Source organism: Esox lucius, chromosome 22 (assembly GCF_011004845.1).
Source record: "Esox lucius isolate fEsoLuc1 chromosome 22, fEsoLuc1.pri, whole genome shotgun sequence".
Taxonomy (NCBI): Eukaryota; Metazoa; Chordata; class Actinopteri; order Esociformes; family Esocidae; genus Esox; species Esox lucius.
The window spans coordinates 17,058,524-17,073,838 of record NC_047590.1 but is presented as its reverse complement, the minus strand read 5'-3'; the positions used below and the strand labels follow the sequence as shown (position 1 = coordinate 17,073,838).

At 42.1% G+C, this 15,315-nt stretch overlaps 1 protein-coding gene across 4 annotated transcripts in view; it reads right to left on the bottom strand.

Annotated features, from left to right (window-relative positions):
* LOC105023742 (interleukin-1 receptor accessory protein-like 1-B) overlaps positions 1-15,315 on the bottom strand; it is a 239,685-nt gene that overhangs the window by 8,890 nt on the left and 215,480 nt on the right. For 2 of the 4 annotated variants that reach the window (XM_010893169.3, XM_020042531.2), the window contains exons 8-9: positions 11,626-11,771; positions 3,491-3,637 (exon numbers count right to left, since the gene is read on the bottom strand). In XM_010893169.3, coding sequence (XP_010891471.1) covers positions 3,491-3,637; positions 11,626-11,771 — 293 coding nt within the window. The remainder of the gene's footprint in view (positions 1-3,490; positions 3,638-11,625; positions 11,772-15,315) is intronic. The other 2 variants (XM_010893170.3, XM_010893171.3) reach the window with 1 other exon arrangement.

Genomic DNA, 15,315 nt, shown 5'->3' with positions numbered 1-15,315 from the left:
GGCATCTTCGGTCACCCTGGTCGAGAACTCCACGGACCGTTGGTAGAAGTTCCGGAAGAGGCCGGCGCTCTCTGATGGCCACAGGGGTAGAAAGAAGCAGCTCATCGTCCGTCAGACCAAACTGAGGAGGTCGGCTGGCATGCCACAGGAGGTGGGCTTAAAGAGGGTAGCTTGGTGCCTGGAGCTAGACGGCTTGTGGGGGGTGGAATGCTGGCCACTGGAGAGGGAAGGCCCGCAGGGGGGTTTGCTTGGCTGCTGGAGTTGGGGCGACCTCTTAATGAAATCTGGTGGCTCATAGGACTAAAACTGGACTGGTGGCTCTTAGGACTAAAACTGGACTGGTGGCTCTTAGGACTAAAACTGGACTGGTGGCTCTTAGGACTAAAACTAGACTGGTGGCTCTTAGGACTAAAACTAGACTGGTGGCTCTTAGGATTGAAACTGGACTGGTGGCTCTTAGGACTAAAACTGGACCGCTGGCCCATATGATTGAAACCTGGTGTGCTGGGTGGTTGCGGTTGGTGAGCGTGGTTGGAGAGATGGGAGGAAACAGAGCCTGGATGGGATAAATGCTTTAAGGATGTCTGCTGTGCGAGGTGGGTTGTCTTCTATACCCTTTTTGATGCAGAGACTTTTCTTTAGTGACTCCTAGCATGCCTAAGAGAAGCTGACGTGAGAAAGGCCAAATGACGTTTGTGAATGGCTCCTGCCCTGCCTCCTGACTGGTTCTCCGGTTCCATTGCAGAAATCTTATTCAGGCTCAAAGGATAACATGACGGATAATGAAGGGCCGTTGCTTTGTTTGACAGCTAGGTAGTTTGGGGTTGTTGCTACCACCGTGGTCAGAATGGCAATGAAGAGATGGAGATGAGGAATCCAAATTGAGGGTATTTAATAAATACAGTCGAACAAACACATGGGGAAAGGTTTGTAATGAATTGGAAGGTTGAGGGTTGAGGAGTCGGGGCTTGTGAAGCCTTGGCTAATAAGGATGCAAGGTTGAGTAAGGAAGGATGTAGTGTTCTGGAAGGGAGACAAGAGGGAACTGTATCAGGAACACATAACACAAAGGCGCAGCCATGACAAAGTAGTGCCAATTGACTATGGGGCGTATAAGGGCTTAAAATGTAATTCCGAACACAGGCGACTGCAGAGGCTAAACGTAACTTAAGAGGAATTGCTGTGCAATGGCTTTGTCATTAGCATCTCATTAGCATATGTGAGGTCATAAATGCAGTCATGTCCACATTCTTGGCACCCTCGATGTTGGTGAGCAAAAAAGGTGGTATTAAAATACATAATTCAAATGCTGAGCAAAATTGTAAGTAAACAAATGTGAAATTATTTCATGACTAATATTGCTCAGACAAAGAAATGTTCAGTTAAATAAGGTTTCTTAAGGAAACCCTATGAAAAGTATAATGGAGGAGCCCTGTGCGTAAAGATACCTTTCGTACCTTTTTAATGATATTATTGGTGAGGTGGCGTCCTGTGAGACTGAAGGTGTGGCTTGTTGGTTGGCAAAAATAAATCTTGTTCATCATGTTAAGTTTGTACACTGCCAATGAAACAAAAGTTCAATATGGAGCATATACTGTATATTCAAATGTAATATAGATGATACTACCATTGCTGTTGGAACTATTGCCTACCAATTTTGATGTGTATTCATTAATGAATTAACTAACTTATTTATCTCACTTATTCAAAAGTTCTACTTTTAAACCAACATAACGGCACTCTCGTGGAAAGAGACAAAATACTGACTCAAGGCTTTAAAACATCTGTACAAGAGTCCTTTAGTCCAGAAAGGAGCTTTTCATGGCCTGTGCATCTCACTTAACAGAGTTGATTGCGTTTCCACATTTTCAGTTGTGGTTCATACAATGACACTCAAAATCACAAAAACATAGTCATGAACATACATGTTACTTATTTTATTAGGGGAGAACTCCCTCGTAAGCGGGTAAAAACGCTTTGTCAGGTGTAGGAAATATCTTCTCACTGTCGGCAGGCGTGTTCAATAAAACATCTCCAGTCCACCACCCTTTGAGCCCACCAACGTAGTCTGGTCTTCTTGATGGTGATATAGTTTCAGTGGTAGTTAATGGGAAAATAAGATGTCTAATCCCATCTAGGCCATAACTCCTTGTAGGTGTCATACGTACAACAAAAGGCCTTTGTTCTCTTTCCAGAAGTAGGGTTCATGGGAAAAGTCATGGACCTCTCATGTTGGTAACTATTCTGGCTTTGGCATTTGCATAGGTTCTTGAGAAGGTCATACACCTCTCTTGGCCTCAGTGAAGCTAAGATGATGATAATCCAACAGAATGGATGAACACGAATAACATTCACAGAGTGACCAAAAATATAAACAGTGTGTATAATATACTTGAATAACATTTCTTAAGTTCATAAGCCACACCTATACTGCAGAGTTCCATCATACACAAGGTATGAAGATGAGCCATTGACTAGAAATTGTTCTAGCAAGATCTCCAGGTTTTCCATGAGGATTTTCAGTGTTCCTAAAATCACAAACCTTTTCTAAGACTACTTTTTTACAGTGGGTATCCATGGGCTGGTATGAAATAAACACCTCTGGGTATTTACATTTGCTGGTTGCCCTCAATAAAATACTATTTTTGGAAAATCCTTCCAAGGAGCATATTGGCATTGAGGTGTCATCTTATTTTAGAAATGTTGATTTGGGAAACCAAAGATGCCACATTGTTCTAAAATTCTCAATTCTAAGCACTTGCACTTTTCTGTGCCTTCTGAATCCTCTTTCTCACTGTGTATTGGGACGAGACACACTTAGTTCCAATAATACAGACTTTTACAGTAGTACGCGTTACACAGGCATACAACATAGCTCAGTATTTGTATTATTTATTGTATGAAGTGTTTTTGCTCATCTATATCCAGAGTGTCAAAAAATCTTGACTACATAAGGATAAAACATAGGCCAGAGCAATAGGGCATCAAATTTCATATTTAATGTCTACATTCTCCAGTTCTACTTAATCGCATAAAGGCATCTACGTCATCATTTTACACAAGGAATAATGGAACAAAGGAAGAAACAAAGTAAGGAACAAAGGAATGAAGGAAGGAACAAAGGAAAGAAAGAAGGAAGGAAGATTAAGGAATGAAGGAAGGAACAAAGGAAGGAACAAAGGAAGGAAAGAATGAGGGAGAGAATGAAGGAAGGAATGAAGGGAGGAAGGAACAAAGGAAGGAATGAAGGAAGGAACAAAGGTTGCTCTGTGGCATTTTCAAGCCCAACTAAAACTGATGTTCAGGGAAAAACATGCAGGCTAATATTGGAACCGGAGAAAAGAAAAAGGGTAAAGGTGATTAAGAGTAGGAAACAGGTGTGGGGTAATTTGGAGCAGTTCAGAGTCATACATGAGTGGTGTTATGAGCCTTAGTGTAGGACATACATGTCATGTTGTTGGCCGTAGTGTCAGGCAAGAGAATATCTTACCTCCATCTATGTCCTCACTGCCAAAATGGTTCCTGTAGAACAGCATGAGCTCAATCCTGTAACACTTGTAGAGGGTGACGAGGCAGATCAACAACAACAAGATGGCTCCCAGACCTCCAGCCAGCTCCACAGTGTACATAAGTTCTGCTGAGAGATGGGAGGTTGGGAGAGTAAGATATGACAGAGAGAGAGAGAGAGAGTGTGTAACGGAGTGAGTTAATTAGTGAGCGAGAGAGATAGAGAGGAGAGAAGACAATGTTTACTTCATTAACCTTTATCAAACCCAAAAAGCAAGCACATTCACCATATACTTCCTCATGTTGTCATTGGCAGCAGTACCATCTCTGGATAATTCATTATGGCACAAGATTCATAATATGTTATGATTCGGGCATTCTATTTAATTGTATAAGAACATTTCAGACTCCACCTAGCTACAACTCAATTTACCTTCAGCAATGCTAAGCTAACTATTCCAAGTCTTTGGTCTCTTAGTTCATTAACTATTCTTTAAGTAGCCAAAACATGAGTTAAAAACTCTGAGTGAACAACTTCTCCAAAGACTGCTTATAGGTGATGTTTGGAACTCAGCAACACAATCATACATTGACTGCCCCAAATTTGGCCCACAACAGGTCAGGGACTGATGGTCAGTTACTCTCCAGTTGAAAAGGGAAGCTCCATTAAAGGTGTGAGAGTAATGCTATGCTGTACCGGCAATAAACCCAAACAAACCCGATGTCTGGTTACCCCAACTCCTTGCTCTGACAATGTTACCCAAACTTTATGACATGCACAGAGGTCTTTGTAAGTATTCTGGATCTGAAACCACCCTTCATTCAAAAACATCCCTCTTTTTGTCCTTCAAATGCTTGTTTTAATCAAACATAAAAACAGACAGGAAATAAGGTATGAGCCTCTCTTTTTTGGCACATGAAAACAAAGAAAAAGACAAAGTACAACAAGGGCATCAAAAAACTAATTACAAACAAAATAAAAATCCCCAGGGACACACAAAGCTCTAGAATGGGAAAGCACATTTGTTAACATTTTGAATTCACTTCCAAATGTGAAAGGAACGTTGCCAGATATATTTAAATGTATAAATGTAGAATCTGATCTTGGAGTAGTGTCGCCTATGTTAGAAATTAAATTGTGTAGGCACTGTGTGGATCTGATCGGGCAGGTATGAATCTCTCCCGAGCCATCCCATTCATACATACATACACCTAATACATACATTTGCTTGAAGTTGACCACATTTTGAAACACAAATAACACCCTCCATTTTGACATCACACAAACAACTACAATGGAAGCAGAGTTGAGTATTTCGAGCAGTACAATACTACAGAACAGCATCCCAAAAGGCACTCTATTCGGTACACAAGGCAATTCCCTGTGCAGGGAAGAAGGATGCAGCCTTGGAGAGAGGTGGATCGAACTCTTCTACTCCCCCAAGCATCCATCAACCTCTCTGGGCTGACAGGATTTCACAGAAGCCATCAACAGCGAACCGCACGAAACACTGATTGCAGTAAATACACACCGTCTCAAAGTCTGTCTGTCTGAAAGCCCGAGTTGTTCGAGGTAACTCAGGCGCAATGTTATGGCGACGGTTTAGCCGTCGTACTGTAGATTCGGAGGAAGGATATGCACAGCATGGACCAAGCGGTCAAGGACCACGTTCCTGCTGATTTTATCCATATCTTAGGGAGCGACTTCTGCTGGGGGTCGCGTGGACTCACCAATGAACGCTGTCCCGCCAAAGTGATACCTCTTCAGATGAATGTGTAGTCATTTGCTCAGGTTTCATAACAGCATGTCGAGTAGGTCACACCTGAGTGTGTTCAGTAACGAAGCAACAAGCAAAGGTCTACCAATGGTTATTCTTTAAGCCCTAAAATACTATAACCTATTTTCCTTGCAACGACAGGAATGCTTTCATCGCTGTGTATAACTATGAAGACGAGACTGGCTACCTGAAGTGACCGAAACTAGCTAGACAGTTCAATGCAATCATACACAACTGTTCAAAAGTTTGGGGTAATTTAGAAATGTCCTTATTTTCCTTGAAAACGTATATGAAATTAGATTGAATAGGAAATATAGCAAAATTAATAGGAAATAGTAATTGACAAGGTTAGAAATAATGATTGTTTATTCAAACAATAATTGTGTCCCGAAGCACCTCCCACAAGTTTTTGCCTTGATGGACTCTTCTTACGTACCATACGGTCAAGCTGCTACCACGACAGGTCAATAGGCTGCCAGTTGAGACCTGTGAGGCATCTGTTTCTCAAACTAGACACTCTAAGGTATTTGTCCTCTTGCTCAGTTGTGCACCGGGGCCTCCCACTCCTCTTTCTACTCTGATTAAATTTGTGCGGTTCTGGGCAGCGTGTAGTACACAGCATTGTATGAGATCTTCAGTTTCTTGTCAATTTCTCAGAACAAGACTGATAAGTTTCAGAAGAAAGTTCTTTGTTTCTGGCTATTTTGAGCCTATATGGATATTCCATAAAAAAAAAATCGGCCATTTCCAGAACCAACAACCATTTCCAACATTAACAATGTCTACACTGTATTTCTGATCAATTTGATGATATTTTAATGGACACATTTTCTTTCGAAAAACAAGGACATTTCTAAGTGACCCAAAACTTTTGAAAGGTAGTGTATATAAAGACACAGGTGTTGCTTTAGTTCCAATAAGCAGAGAGCAGATTGATTACTTTAATCTTGTGTCCTCAAATTTCCCTCCCTTAAAAGACTCCTCTTCATAGAATATATTCTATTAGCAATGGCCTTTCATGCCAAGGATACATTTAAGCTTTAAAAGCAACAGCACTCTATAATCTCCTCTATACACTTGTGGTTGTTGACCCATTAAGGTCTTCTAATGCTGGGAAAAAAGGGACCAAATATACCCAGATCACTGACTGATCCATTTTCCACTGCAACACTTGAATTATCTGAACCCTGCAGAAGAGTGTTTTTTGGTGTGAGACAGCCATCAGAGTGGTAAGCCAGACAGCTACTGATCTCCTGTCTGCCTCTTTGATCCCTCCCACAGTCTTGTCTTTCATCACCTTATGGCTTTGGAGCTTTTACACTTGTCTTTTTATGTCTGTCTTGTGTGTGTATGTGTGTGTCCGTGTGTCTGTTTGTCTGTGTAAGTCACCGGGTCCCCACTACAATAGTAAAAAATTGACAATTATGCATAGTGAGGACATTAGGCTGGTCCTCACTTTGACAAGAAGCAATATCTGACTTGATGTGATGGTTAGGGCTTCGTTTTGTAATGGCACTTAATTGCTGGTCCTCACTTTCATAGTAAAGTGTGCGCACATATGACCTCTCATCGTGTAGTCTCAGAATGCTCATTCACAGATCACTCCAAGTGAGTATTGTTGTAATGGCTGTGTGTGTGTTGAAAATCATGATTAAGTAAACAGTCCTCCCGCTTATGTAAGCGTTATGGTTTTCACAGCAGCCCCAAAAGTTGTCAGCGGTGCATATATTTACATAGCAAGTCATCTCCTCTTTTAAGCTAGCAGCTTTTGAGAAAGCTTTGATGGCAGCCCAGTTCCATTTCATTTGGTATATTAAAGGATTTATACAGAGAATAAACTGCAGGAGATTAGACTGGCCCTTCAGATTGAAACATCTCACAAAATCACTTTTTTGTCAGTTCAACTGGGAAGAACAGGCTACTATTCATTTTGCAGATTTCCTGCTATTCATTGCTGGTGATTTCATTTGCGATTGATTTTAAACCCTGGTTAATGTTTCACTCTCTAAAATAAGGAACAAAAAGAAGAAGGAAATGTGATAAAAACAGATGGAGAGGTGAAACACATCTAGTACAATGCATTAGATGTCACAATAAACACAGCGCAACCTCAACTCTGTCTAATTAGCACAATCTTTACTGCAGTCTGACCGGCCAATCAGCAGTGTCTCATCAGTGCTTTGAAAGTAAAGTTGAAGATCTGGGTCACCTTGTTCTTTCTGGATATGTACCCTGTTGATAACACAAGTTTCTATCAGGGAACAAGGGAGTCATTCTCTTTAAAAGAGGAAAAAATAAGAGATAGAAAGAAAGAGAGAGAGAGACACTACCCTACCATAAAATAGGACAGCTAATTAGTGGATGCTAGCTGAATTAAAGAACAAAGTACTCTTTGAAGATGCTGTTCCGATTTCCTACCTGTTACATGTTACATGTTTCACTTAATTTTTTCAGTGAATTTCACCATTTGCTTATCTGTGTGCGATGTGTGTCTGTGTCTGTTTAGAGCGATGCTTTCAAGTTGGTTTGCTTGTCTGTCTGCCTCTCTGAGTCCAATTGTCTGCTATACTTGAACATACACAGACTATAAAGGGAGTCTTTCATGTGGACTGGTCAATGCTTTTTGGTTATATAAGAACCACAGTGGCTCTAAACGTATTCACCCCGCTGGACTTTTCCACATTTTATTATGTAACAACTTGAAATCAAAATGGATTTAATTAGTTGCTGCCACTCATCAACACAAAAAAAGTCCATAATATTAACGTGAAAATTTGCTCTGAATTAGTAGCATGGACACAACAATTTCTGGCAATTCTTTGTAAAATTGCTCAAGCTTCCATCAAGTTGGATGGTTACCCTTGGTGACCTGGTAAACAGTAATGTTCAATTCTTTTCACATATTCTGAATTGGATTGAGGTTTGGGTTTTGACTGAGCCACTCCAGGACATAGATATTTTTGTTTTTAAACCACATGTGTGACTTTGGCTGCATGTTTATGGTCATATTCCTGCTGGAAGATGAATCTGCTCTTGAACACCCAGGTCCTTTACAGACTTTAGCAGATGTAAATAAATGTTTTTTAGTGAAACTTGCACATTTGCAAAATGTTATTCCCTTGGTCATGACAAGCATTTTATCTACAGTACACATACTGTGTGTACTGTAGATAGACCTAGTTAATCCATTTAAAAAAATAAGGCTGTAACGTAAGAACATCCAGGATAAGTGAAGGGGCACGAATACTTTCGAAACGCACTGTATCCTGTATACCTATTTGGTATCATTAGTATTTCTTTATTATTATTTTGCTGCTGAGGCGATCAATTTGGTTTGACCAGTCTCTTCTTCCTGGTTTGGCCAGTCTCTTCTTCCTGGGCTACTCTAATGTTAAGTGCTTGGTACCTCGCCACTAGCGTCTAGATGTTTCTCTTCTATCTCTCCCTTCAACATCTCCCAGACTTCTTTTGATAATTTTGTTTTATTACATCCTCTGGCACAATCGCTGTGTCTAATAACTTATTAATGGCACCAGTTCAGCCTTGGTTGGTGCTGGTGCGCTCCGGTCTGGCCTGGAAGATGTCACAGGCCTTTACTGATTTATCAGCATTGGCCTATGGAGTTGGCTGTACAAGGTGATAATAATTTACTCTGTTTGAGGTGTTAAATTGTGGCAATGGGTGCATGAAATGTCACGGAAAATTACAGAGAGCCCCAGCCAGGAGAGGAGTGGAGAGAGGCCGGGCCATGAAAAGAGAAAACAAGCAGATGGACCTTGGCCTTAATGGACGTTGTTTTTCGCCGTGTTTTTTCGCGCCACGAGGCTCGCGACCTTGAGACAATGGCTGCGGATGGATGGAAAGGCTGCTATTTTCAGCATTTTAATCTGTGGGTTTTATTGAGAGATTTGTCAGGTTTGTCAACATTTGTCGTCGTATTTGGCACTCGCTGTTAAATCTTTATTCAGAGTGGCAACCGTGGTGGTTTTGCTGTGCTTGTTTTTCAGCAGGGTAATAAAGTAGATGGTGACAACAGCTGTTGACCTATATAACATTGTTTCAGCACAGTGTATTTAGACCCCTTCACTTTTACCAGATTTTGTTGTTATGGACTTCATTTATAATTGTTTAAATATAGATACTGTATATATATATATATATATATATATATATATATATATATATATATATATATATATACACACACATACAGTACAGGCCAAAAGTTTGGACACACCTTCTCATTCAATGCGTTTCCTTTATTTTCATGACTATTTACATTGTAGATTCTCACTGAAGGCATCAAAACTATGAATGAACACATGTGGAATTATGTACTTAACAAAAAAGTGCGAAATAACTGAAAACATTATATTATATTCTAGTTTCTTCAAAGTAGCCACCCTTTGCTCTGATTACTGCTTTGCACACTCTTGGCATTCTCTTGATGAGCTTCAAGAGGTAGTCACCTGAAGAATCCATGTAGAATCCATCCATTCACCTTTTCTGCGTCGTACAAAGACACGGCGGTTGGAACCAAAGATCTCATGGAAGCACAGATTTCCACTGGTCTAATGTCCATTACTTGTGTTTCTTGGCCCAAACAGATCTCTTCCGCTTGTTGCCTCTCCTTAGCAGTGGTTTCCTAGAAGCTACTTGACCATGAAGGCCTGATTCGCGCAGTCTCCTCTTAACAGTTGTTCTAGAGATGTGTCTGCTGCTAGAACTCTGTGTGGCATTCAGCTGGTCTCTAATCTGAGCTGCTGTTAACCAGCGATTTCTGAGGCTGGTGACTCGGATGAACTTATCCTCAGCAGCAGAGGTGACTCTTGGTCTTCCTTTCCTGGGGTGGTCCTCATGTGAGCAAGTTTTGTTGTAGTGCTTGATGGTTTTTGCGACTGCACTTGGGGACACATTCAAAGTCCTCATGTCCTCGCTACGGGAGATCATTTATTTTCAATAAATAAATGTATTGATGGCAAAGAAAATGTGTTTCTTATTTTATAAATTAAATCTATAACACAACAAAATGTGGAGAAAGGGAAGTGGTCTGAACACTTTCCGGAGGCACTGTAGTTCATGGTTTTCAGGCAAACAAAACAAGCCTGTATTCTGTTAACCTGACATGGAGTCTCCTAAAAACGAATTAAATCTATCAACCCCCGCCTCTCTGCCCTGAAGAGGCAGTCCAGGCCGGCCTACGCCACACCCACAACCCCTCATGTCACTCTGACAAATCACAATGGCGGCCGCCCCTCCGAACATGCTATCCCTGTTAGGAGGAGGTGGATGAAAAGATGATGAATGGAGCGGTGCCAGGCAGATCTGTCAAATCTGGCGCTACGGGAGATCATTTATCTTAATCTCTGGGCGTAGAGCATCCGGATGTGGGCTGTAGGCACTGGGCATTGAAGAATGGGCCTCTTTAGCGCAATCTCAGAAAACTGACCGACAACGTGCTGATACCCGAGGTGAGAATCTTCGATTCAACTAGGAGACAGACGGGAGGGGTGAGGTGGAGAGGAGAAGGGAAGAGAGGGGAGGACCGAGGGGATGGGAGGAGGGGAGGACAAGACAGTGTAGGTGTTTTCGAGTGGTGGGGGTGGGAAGGATGAGGGGTAAGGGAAGGGCGGTGGATCTGGGGTGGGGAGGTGGCGTTGGGGGGGGGGGGGCAGTGTGTTGTCGAAGGTTGTGTCTGCACATGGATGATAAAGCAGAGCTAGTCGTGGCTGTTCGGTTCTGGCGACATCATGCTTTATCATGCCGGCTGTCTGTTTGATAGCTTGTGGTGTGGTGTTGTAGGATCGAGCCGTGCTCTGGAATGAAGCTCGGTCTGCTGCCGTGTTGATGGATGGAGAGGAGTCCAGAACCTGCTCCGGTACATATTAGTCAGCCAGTGGGCTCTGATCACCAGGATGTGTTAAAGGATCCCCAAGAAAAAATAAAATACAGAGACGAACCGTCTCCCTGCCTTTTCTCTGAACTTGTGTCACAATAGAGGATGCATGCGCACAAGGACGTTGTCACCAGCGTAGGAATTTCACGGCGGGCACAACGGCCATGGCAGGTGATGGTGATGTTAAAGGATACTTTGCGGTTTACTTTTGTGTAACTCCGGAAATATTAGCCTTCTTGCTAGAATTATGGGCAATTCAAGTTGTTTATTTCTAAGCTTCAAATCCTCTTATATCACTCAATGGCCTTTGTGCCCTGGCATGTGGCATTTTTGTGACCCCGAAGGCCATATGGCCTTGCCCCTAAAACAACGAAAATCCAAGCCTGGTTGTCCCTGCGTTGATTTGACATGAATACGCGCTTATTCCAAAAAGAAATGCCCTACCTCTCTTTATGAGTTGGATGTTGGCTTGCCGTCTTCCGTTGCCGTTCTCAACATAGCAGGAGTAGTTCCCTAGATCACCCTCTTCCACAGAGTCAATGGTCAGGGTGATGGACACCTCCTGTTCTCCCAGGTGCTCTCGGATGGGCCTGCAAAAAAAAAAAAAGGGAGAAGAGGAGACGGAGAAGAAAACAGGAGAAAGGCTGAGCCTGATAGACAATTACCCAGCGTTTATCCTCTCACTTGATTTCCCAGGGGGCCTGGCATGGGCGGCAGATGAGAGACACTCATTGACTAGAGATGTGGCTCAACATGAATTGGCCTTGACACATATTGTGTACAAAGCAGCGGAGGCTTCACTGCATTGGGGGTCCGTCCTGCCCACGGCGGAGAACCACAGTACCTAAGAGAACATGAAAACTAAAGCAGTCGGGTGTCTTTTCCACAGACTTTATGGTTGTTTCTCAAATCACCTTCTTGGACTGTAAGTAGAGACCATTGGTTCAGCTCACACAGCATGGCGTAAGATAACTAGCTAAATAACAAGGCTGAAAAAGTAGCTTTTTTTAGAGCAACAGGCTGCTATGGAAACGGAAGGACGGAGGAAAACAATACGCAGTAAAAAGTAAATGAATGTCTCCTGCCAGGCATGCACAGAGCAGACGACGAAAATGAGAAAATAATGATCTCTTTTCTTTAGCATTTACAGATATCGCCTGGCACTCCGGCACCTTCTTGACACTCTACGAGTGTCACCCGCTGGTGTCGGTTTTCCTCTCCCTTGGGGGACACTTCAATACTGTCTAGAACAATTAATTACCATTCTGCTGTTCATTGTGTTGGGAAAGATGAGGAACTGTGTATCAGGTGACTCGAAATTAAAGTGATACTGGAAAGCAAACAGAGTGAATCTAACAATTGCAGCTACGGTGGGGCACTTATCACAAGCCGTTTTAACATTTATTCACAACTAGTTGCAATTCCGGTTGAACTGGTTAAAAAACGTCAATCCTGATATCAAGAATTCCCTTTCTGAATGTCAAAAATGCAACTTGAACTCGTTTTATGTTAATGAATAGGCGGTATACAGGGGCAGGATAGTGGTCTCTGGCCTTTTGAGTTCCTATACAAATAGCACGTCCTGCATCAAATATGACCTGATGATCGTGGAATAGCCCTTAAGAAAACAAAAGTTGAATGCACATCATACAATAGAACCCTAAACTCTGTGTATTGTCAAAATATACTCAGATGCTGGTGTGCAATTCCAGATTACAGTAACGTTAGCTTATACAGCAATATTAGCTTATCCAGCTAATTAGATACCCTAGCTAATTAGATTGGCTAACTGTCTATATTGTTTATGGCTGCCACAAAATGTACGATTGGGTTTGGTATTTAATGTATGTAACAGACTAAGGTAGGGGATGGTCCCATACTTATTTTCATGGAATAGTAGACAATTCCAGGAGACCAATTATTATAATCTAATTCATGATCATTTCCAGTGTACTTAATTCAAATGCAAATAAACCAGAAAAGGAACCAGGCAAGCCTAGTTCAGCAGGCCCACAATTAAAAGTGATAAATACTGCTGCCCTCACTAGACTCCAACCCAGATCTCCCACTTGAGGCAGTCCTTAACCATTACGCCACGATGCTACACATTAGCCCAGTGTCTGGGGGGGTGTCTGCAACACAACCAGGAGGACTTTGGACAGGGACAGCAACAAGTCATTCAAGCCTGGTACTCCGGAGGGGTGGGCCAAGACCTCATATCCTCCTAATTTTATACAGGGCAGGAGACAGGGAAAATGTATATAGTATTCCTTAGATCTACAAGGATGTACCGTGGAGCAGGAGAACTGACCCTACTCCACCGGCACAATTATATAGCAGCATAAGACCTTGGGGCTGAGACGGGGGGTTCCAGTGATACTGTGGCCCTACCCGGGGGAGGCCACGGACAGGGCCCAGCAGGCAGGAAGTCAATCCACCCACGTTGTCAAGCATCAACCAATGGAACACCCACCAACCACAACCACCCTGAAATGAGTATTGCCTGCAGAGTTCAAACTATATTGCACGATGGGCACAACGGAGAGACAACAACAAGCCAGTGACTCCGCCCCCAAGTGGCAATGGAGGGAGGGCATCACAGTGGCGATGAGGGCCCATCTGGCAAGACAGCAAGGGTGGACAGAATCAAGCTGTTCCGGTCACCTTCACACCCCTAGGCCAGACTACACTTAACCATAGACCCTGCTGAAGAGATCTTTACGAACAGTCTTTAGTAAGCACTTCAAAGTTTGCACCGAGTCTGCACATCGAACCTTAGTTGGCAGATCATTCTACAGTAGTGGAGCTCTATGAGAGAAAGCCCTGCCTCCGGCTGTTTGTTAAGAAATTCTAAGTACAATTAGAAGGCCTGCATCTTGTGATCTACATGTAGGTATGTATGGCTGGATCATTTCAGCGAGGTAAGTAGGAGCAAGTCCATGTATTGCTTTATATGTTAACAATAAAACCTTAAAATCAGCCCTAACCCTAACAGGCAGTCAGTGTAAGGACGCTAGTACTGGAGTAATGCGTTCACATTTTTTAGTTCCAGTTAAGATTCTAGCAGCCGTGTTCAGCACTAACTGAAATGTATTTATTGATTTATCAGGGTAACCAGAAAGAAGAGCATTGCAGTAATCTAATCTGGAAGTAACAAAAGTGTGGATTTGTTTTTTCTGCAACAGTTTTTGATAAAAAGTTTCAGATTTTTGCAATGTTCCAAAGATGAAAATAAGCAACTCTTTAAATATATTTTATATGTTCATCAAAGGAGAGGTCAGGGTCAAGGGTAACGCCAGTGTTTCTTACAGTTTTTTGGGATATGACATCAAGGTTCACAGTGAGATCTGCCAACAAAGCTCTTTGTTTCTTGGGTCCTAAAACTAGCATTTCATTTTTTCATGAGATTAAAAGAAAGAAGTTCTCTGTCATCCACTTGCTAATATCTGAAACGCATGCTACCAAAGTAACTAATTTTGGGGCTTCTCCATGCTTCATCGAAATATACAACTGTGAAAATACTAACTGATACATACACATACATAGGCTTACTTGAATCTACTAACTTCCTACTAGGAATAGTCATAAGAATTGAGCAATAGCTAGTGAGTCTGAAGATGAATTATACACTGCCAAAGCTATTTAATTTCATGGCACAAAAACTTCAATTTTTCTTTCTTTTGTGAATGACATTGATAAAGTGTAAAGTGAAAAGACAAGAGAATCGTGGAAACAACTACTATTTTACTGCCCAAGGGGTTTTGATATAGCCTATATTAACAGTAAACAGTCTTAGATTAGGCTTACTATAATGGAGCTACTGAAGGATGTATCCAGCGAAGTGTTTGTCTATCCAGAACAAATCCTAACGCATAATTTGTTTTGACTGTGACGAGATTCAAACGTGGGACCTACTGCTTGCAGGTACGCGTCTCTAACCACTATGCTATTTAACAAGGGGTAGTCAGTCAGTCAGTCAATCAATAAGAGACATTCGCTCTTCGTGGCCAGCTCAGCTTACGTGGTCCGGCAAAAATGGTGCCAATGCCATAACTGAACTAACTTTTTCTGAGTGCCTCTGTCAATACTAACCAGTCAAACCAAGAAAGCTGAGCCACCTGTGGAGCTGGCAGC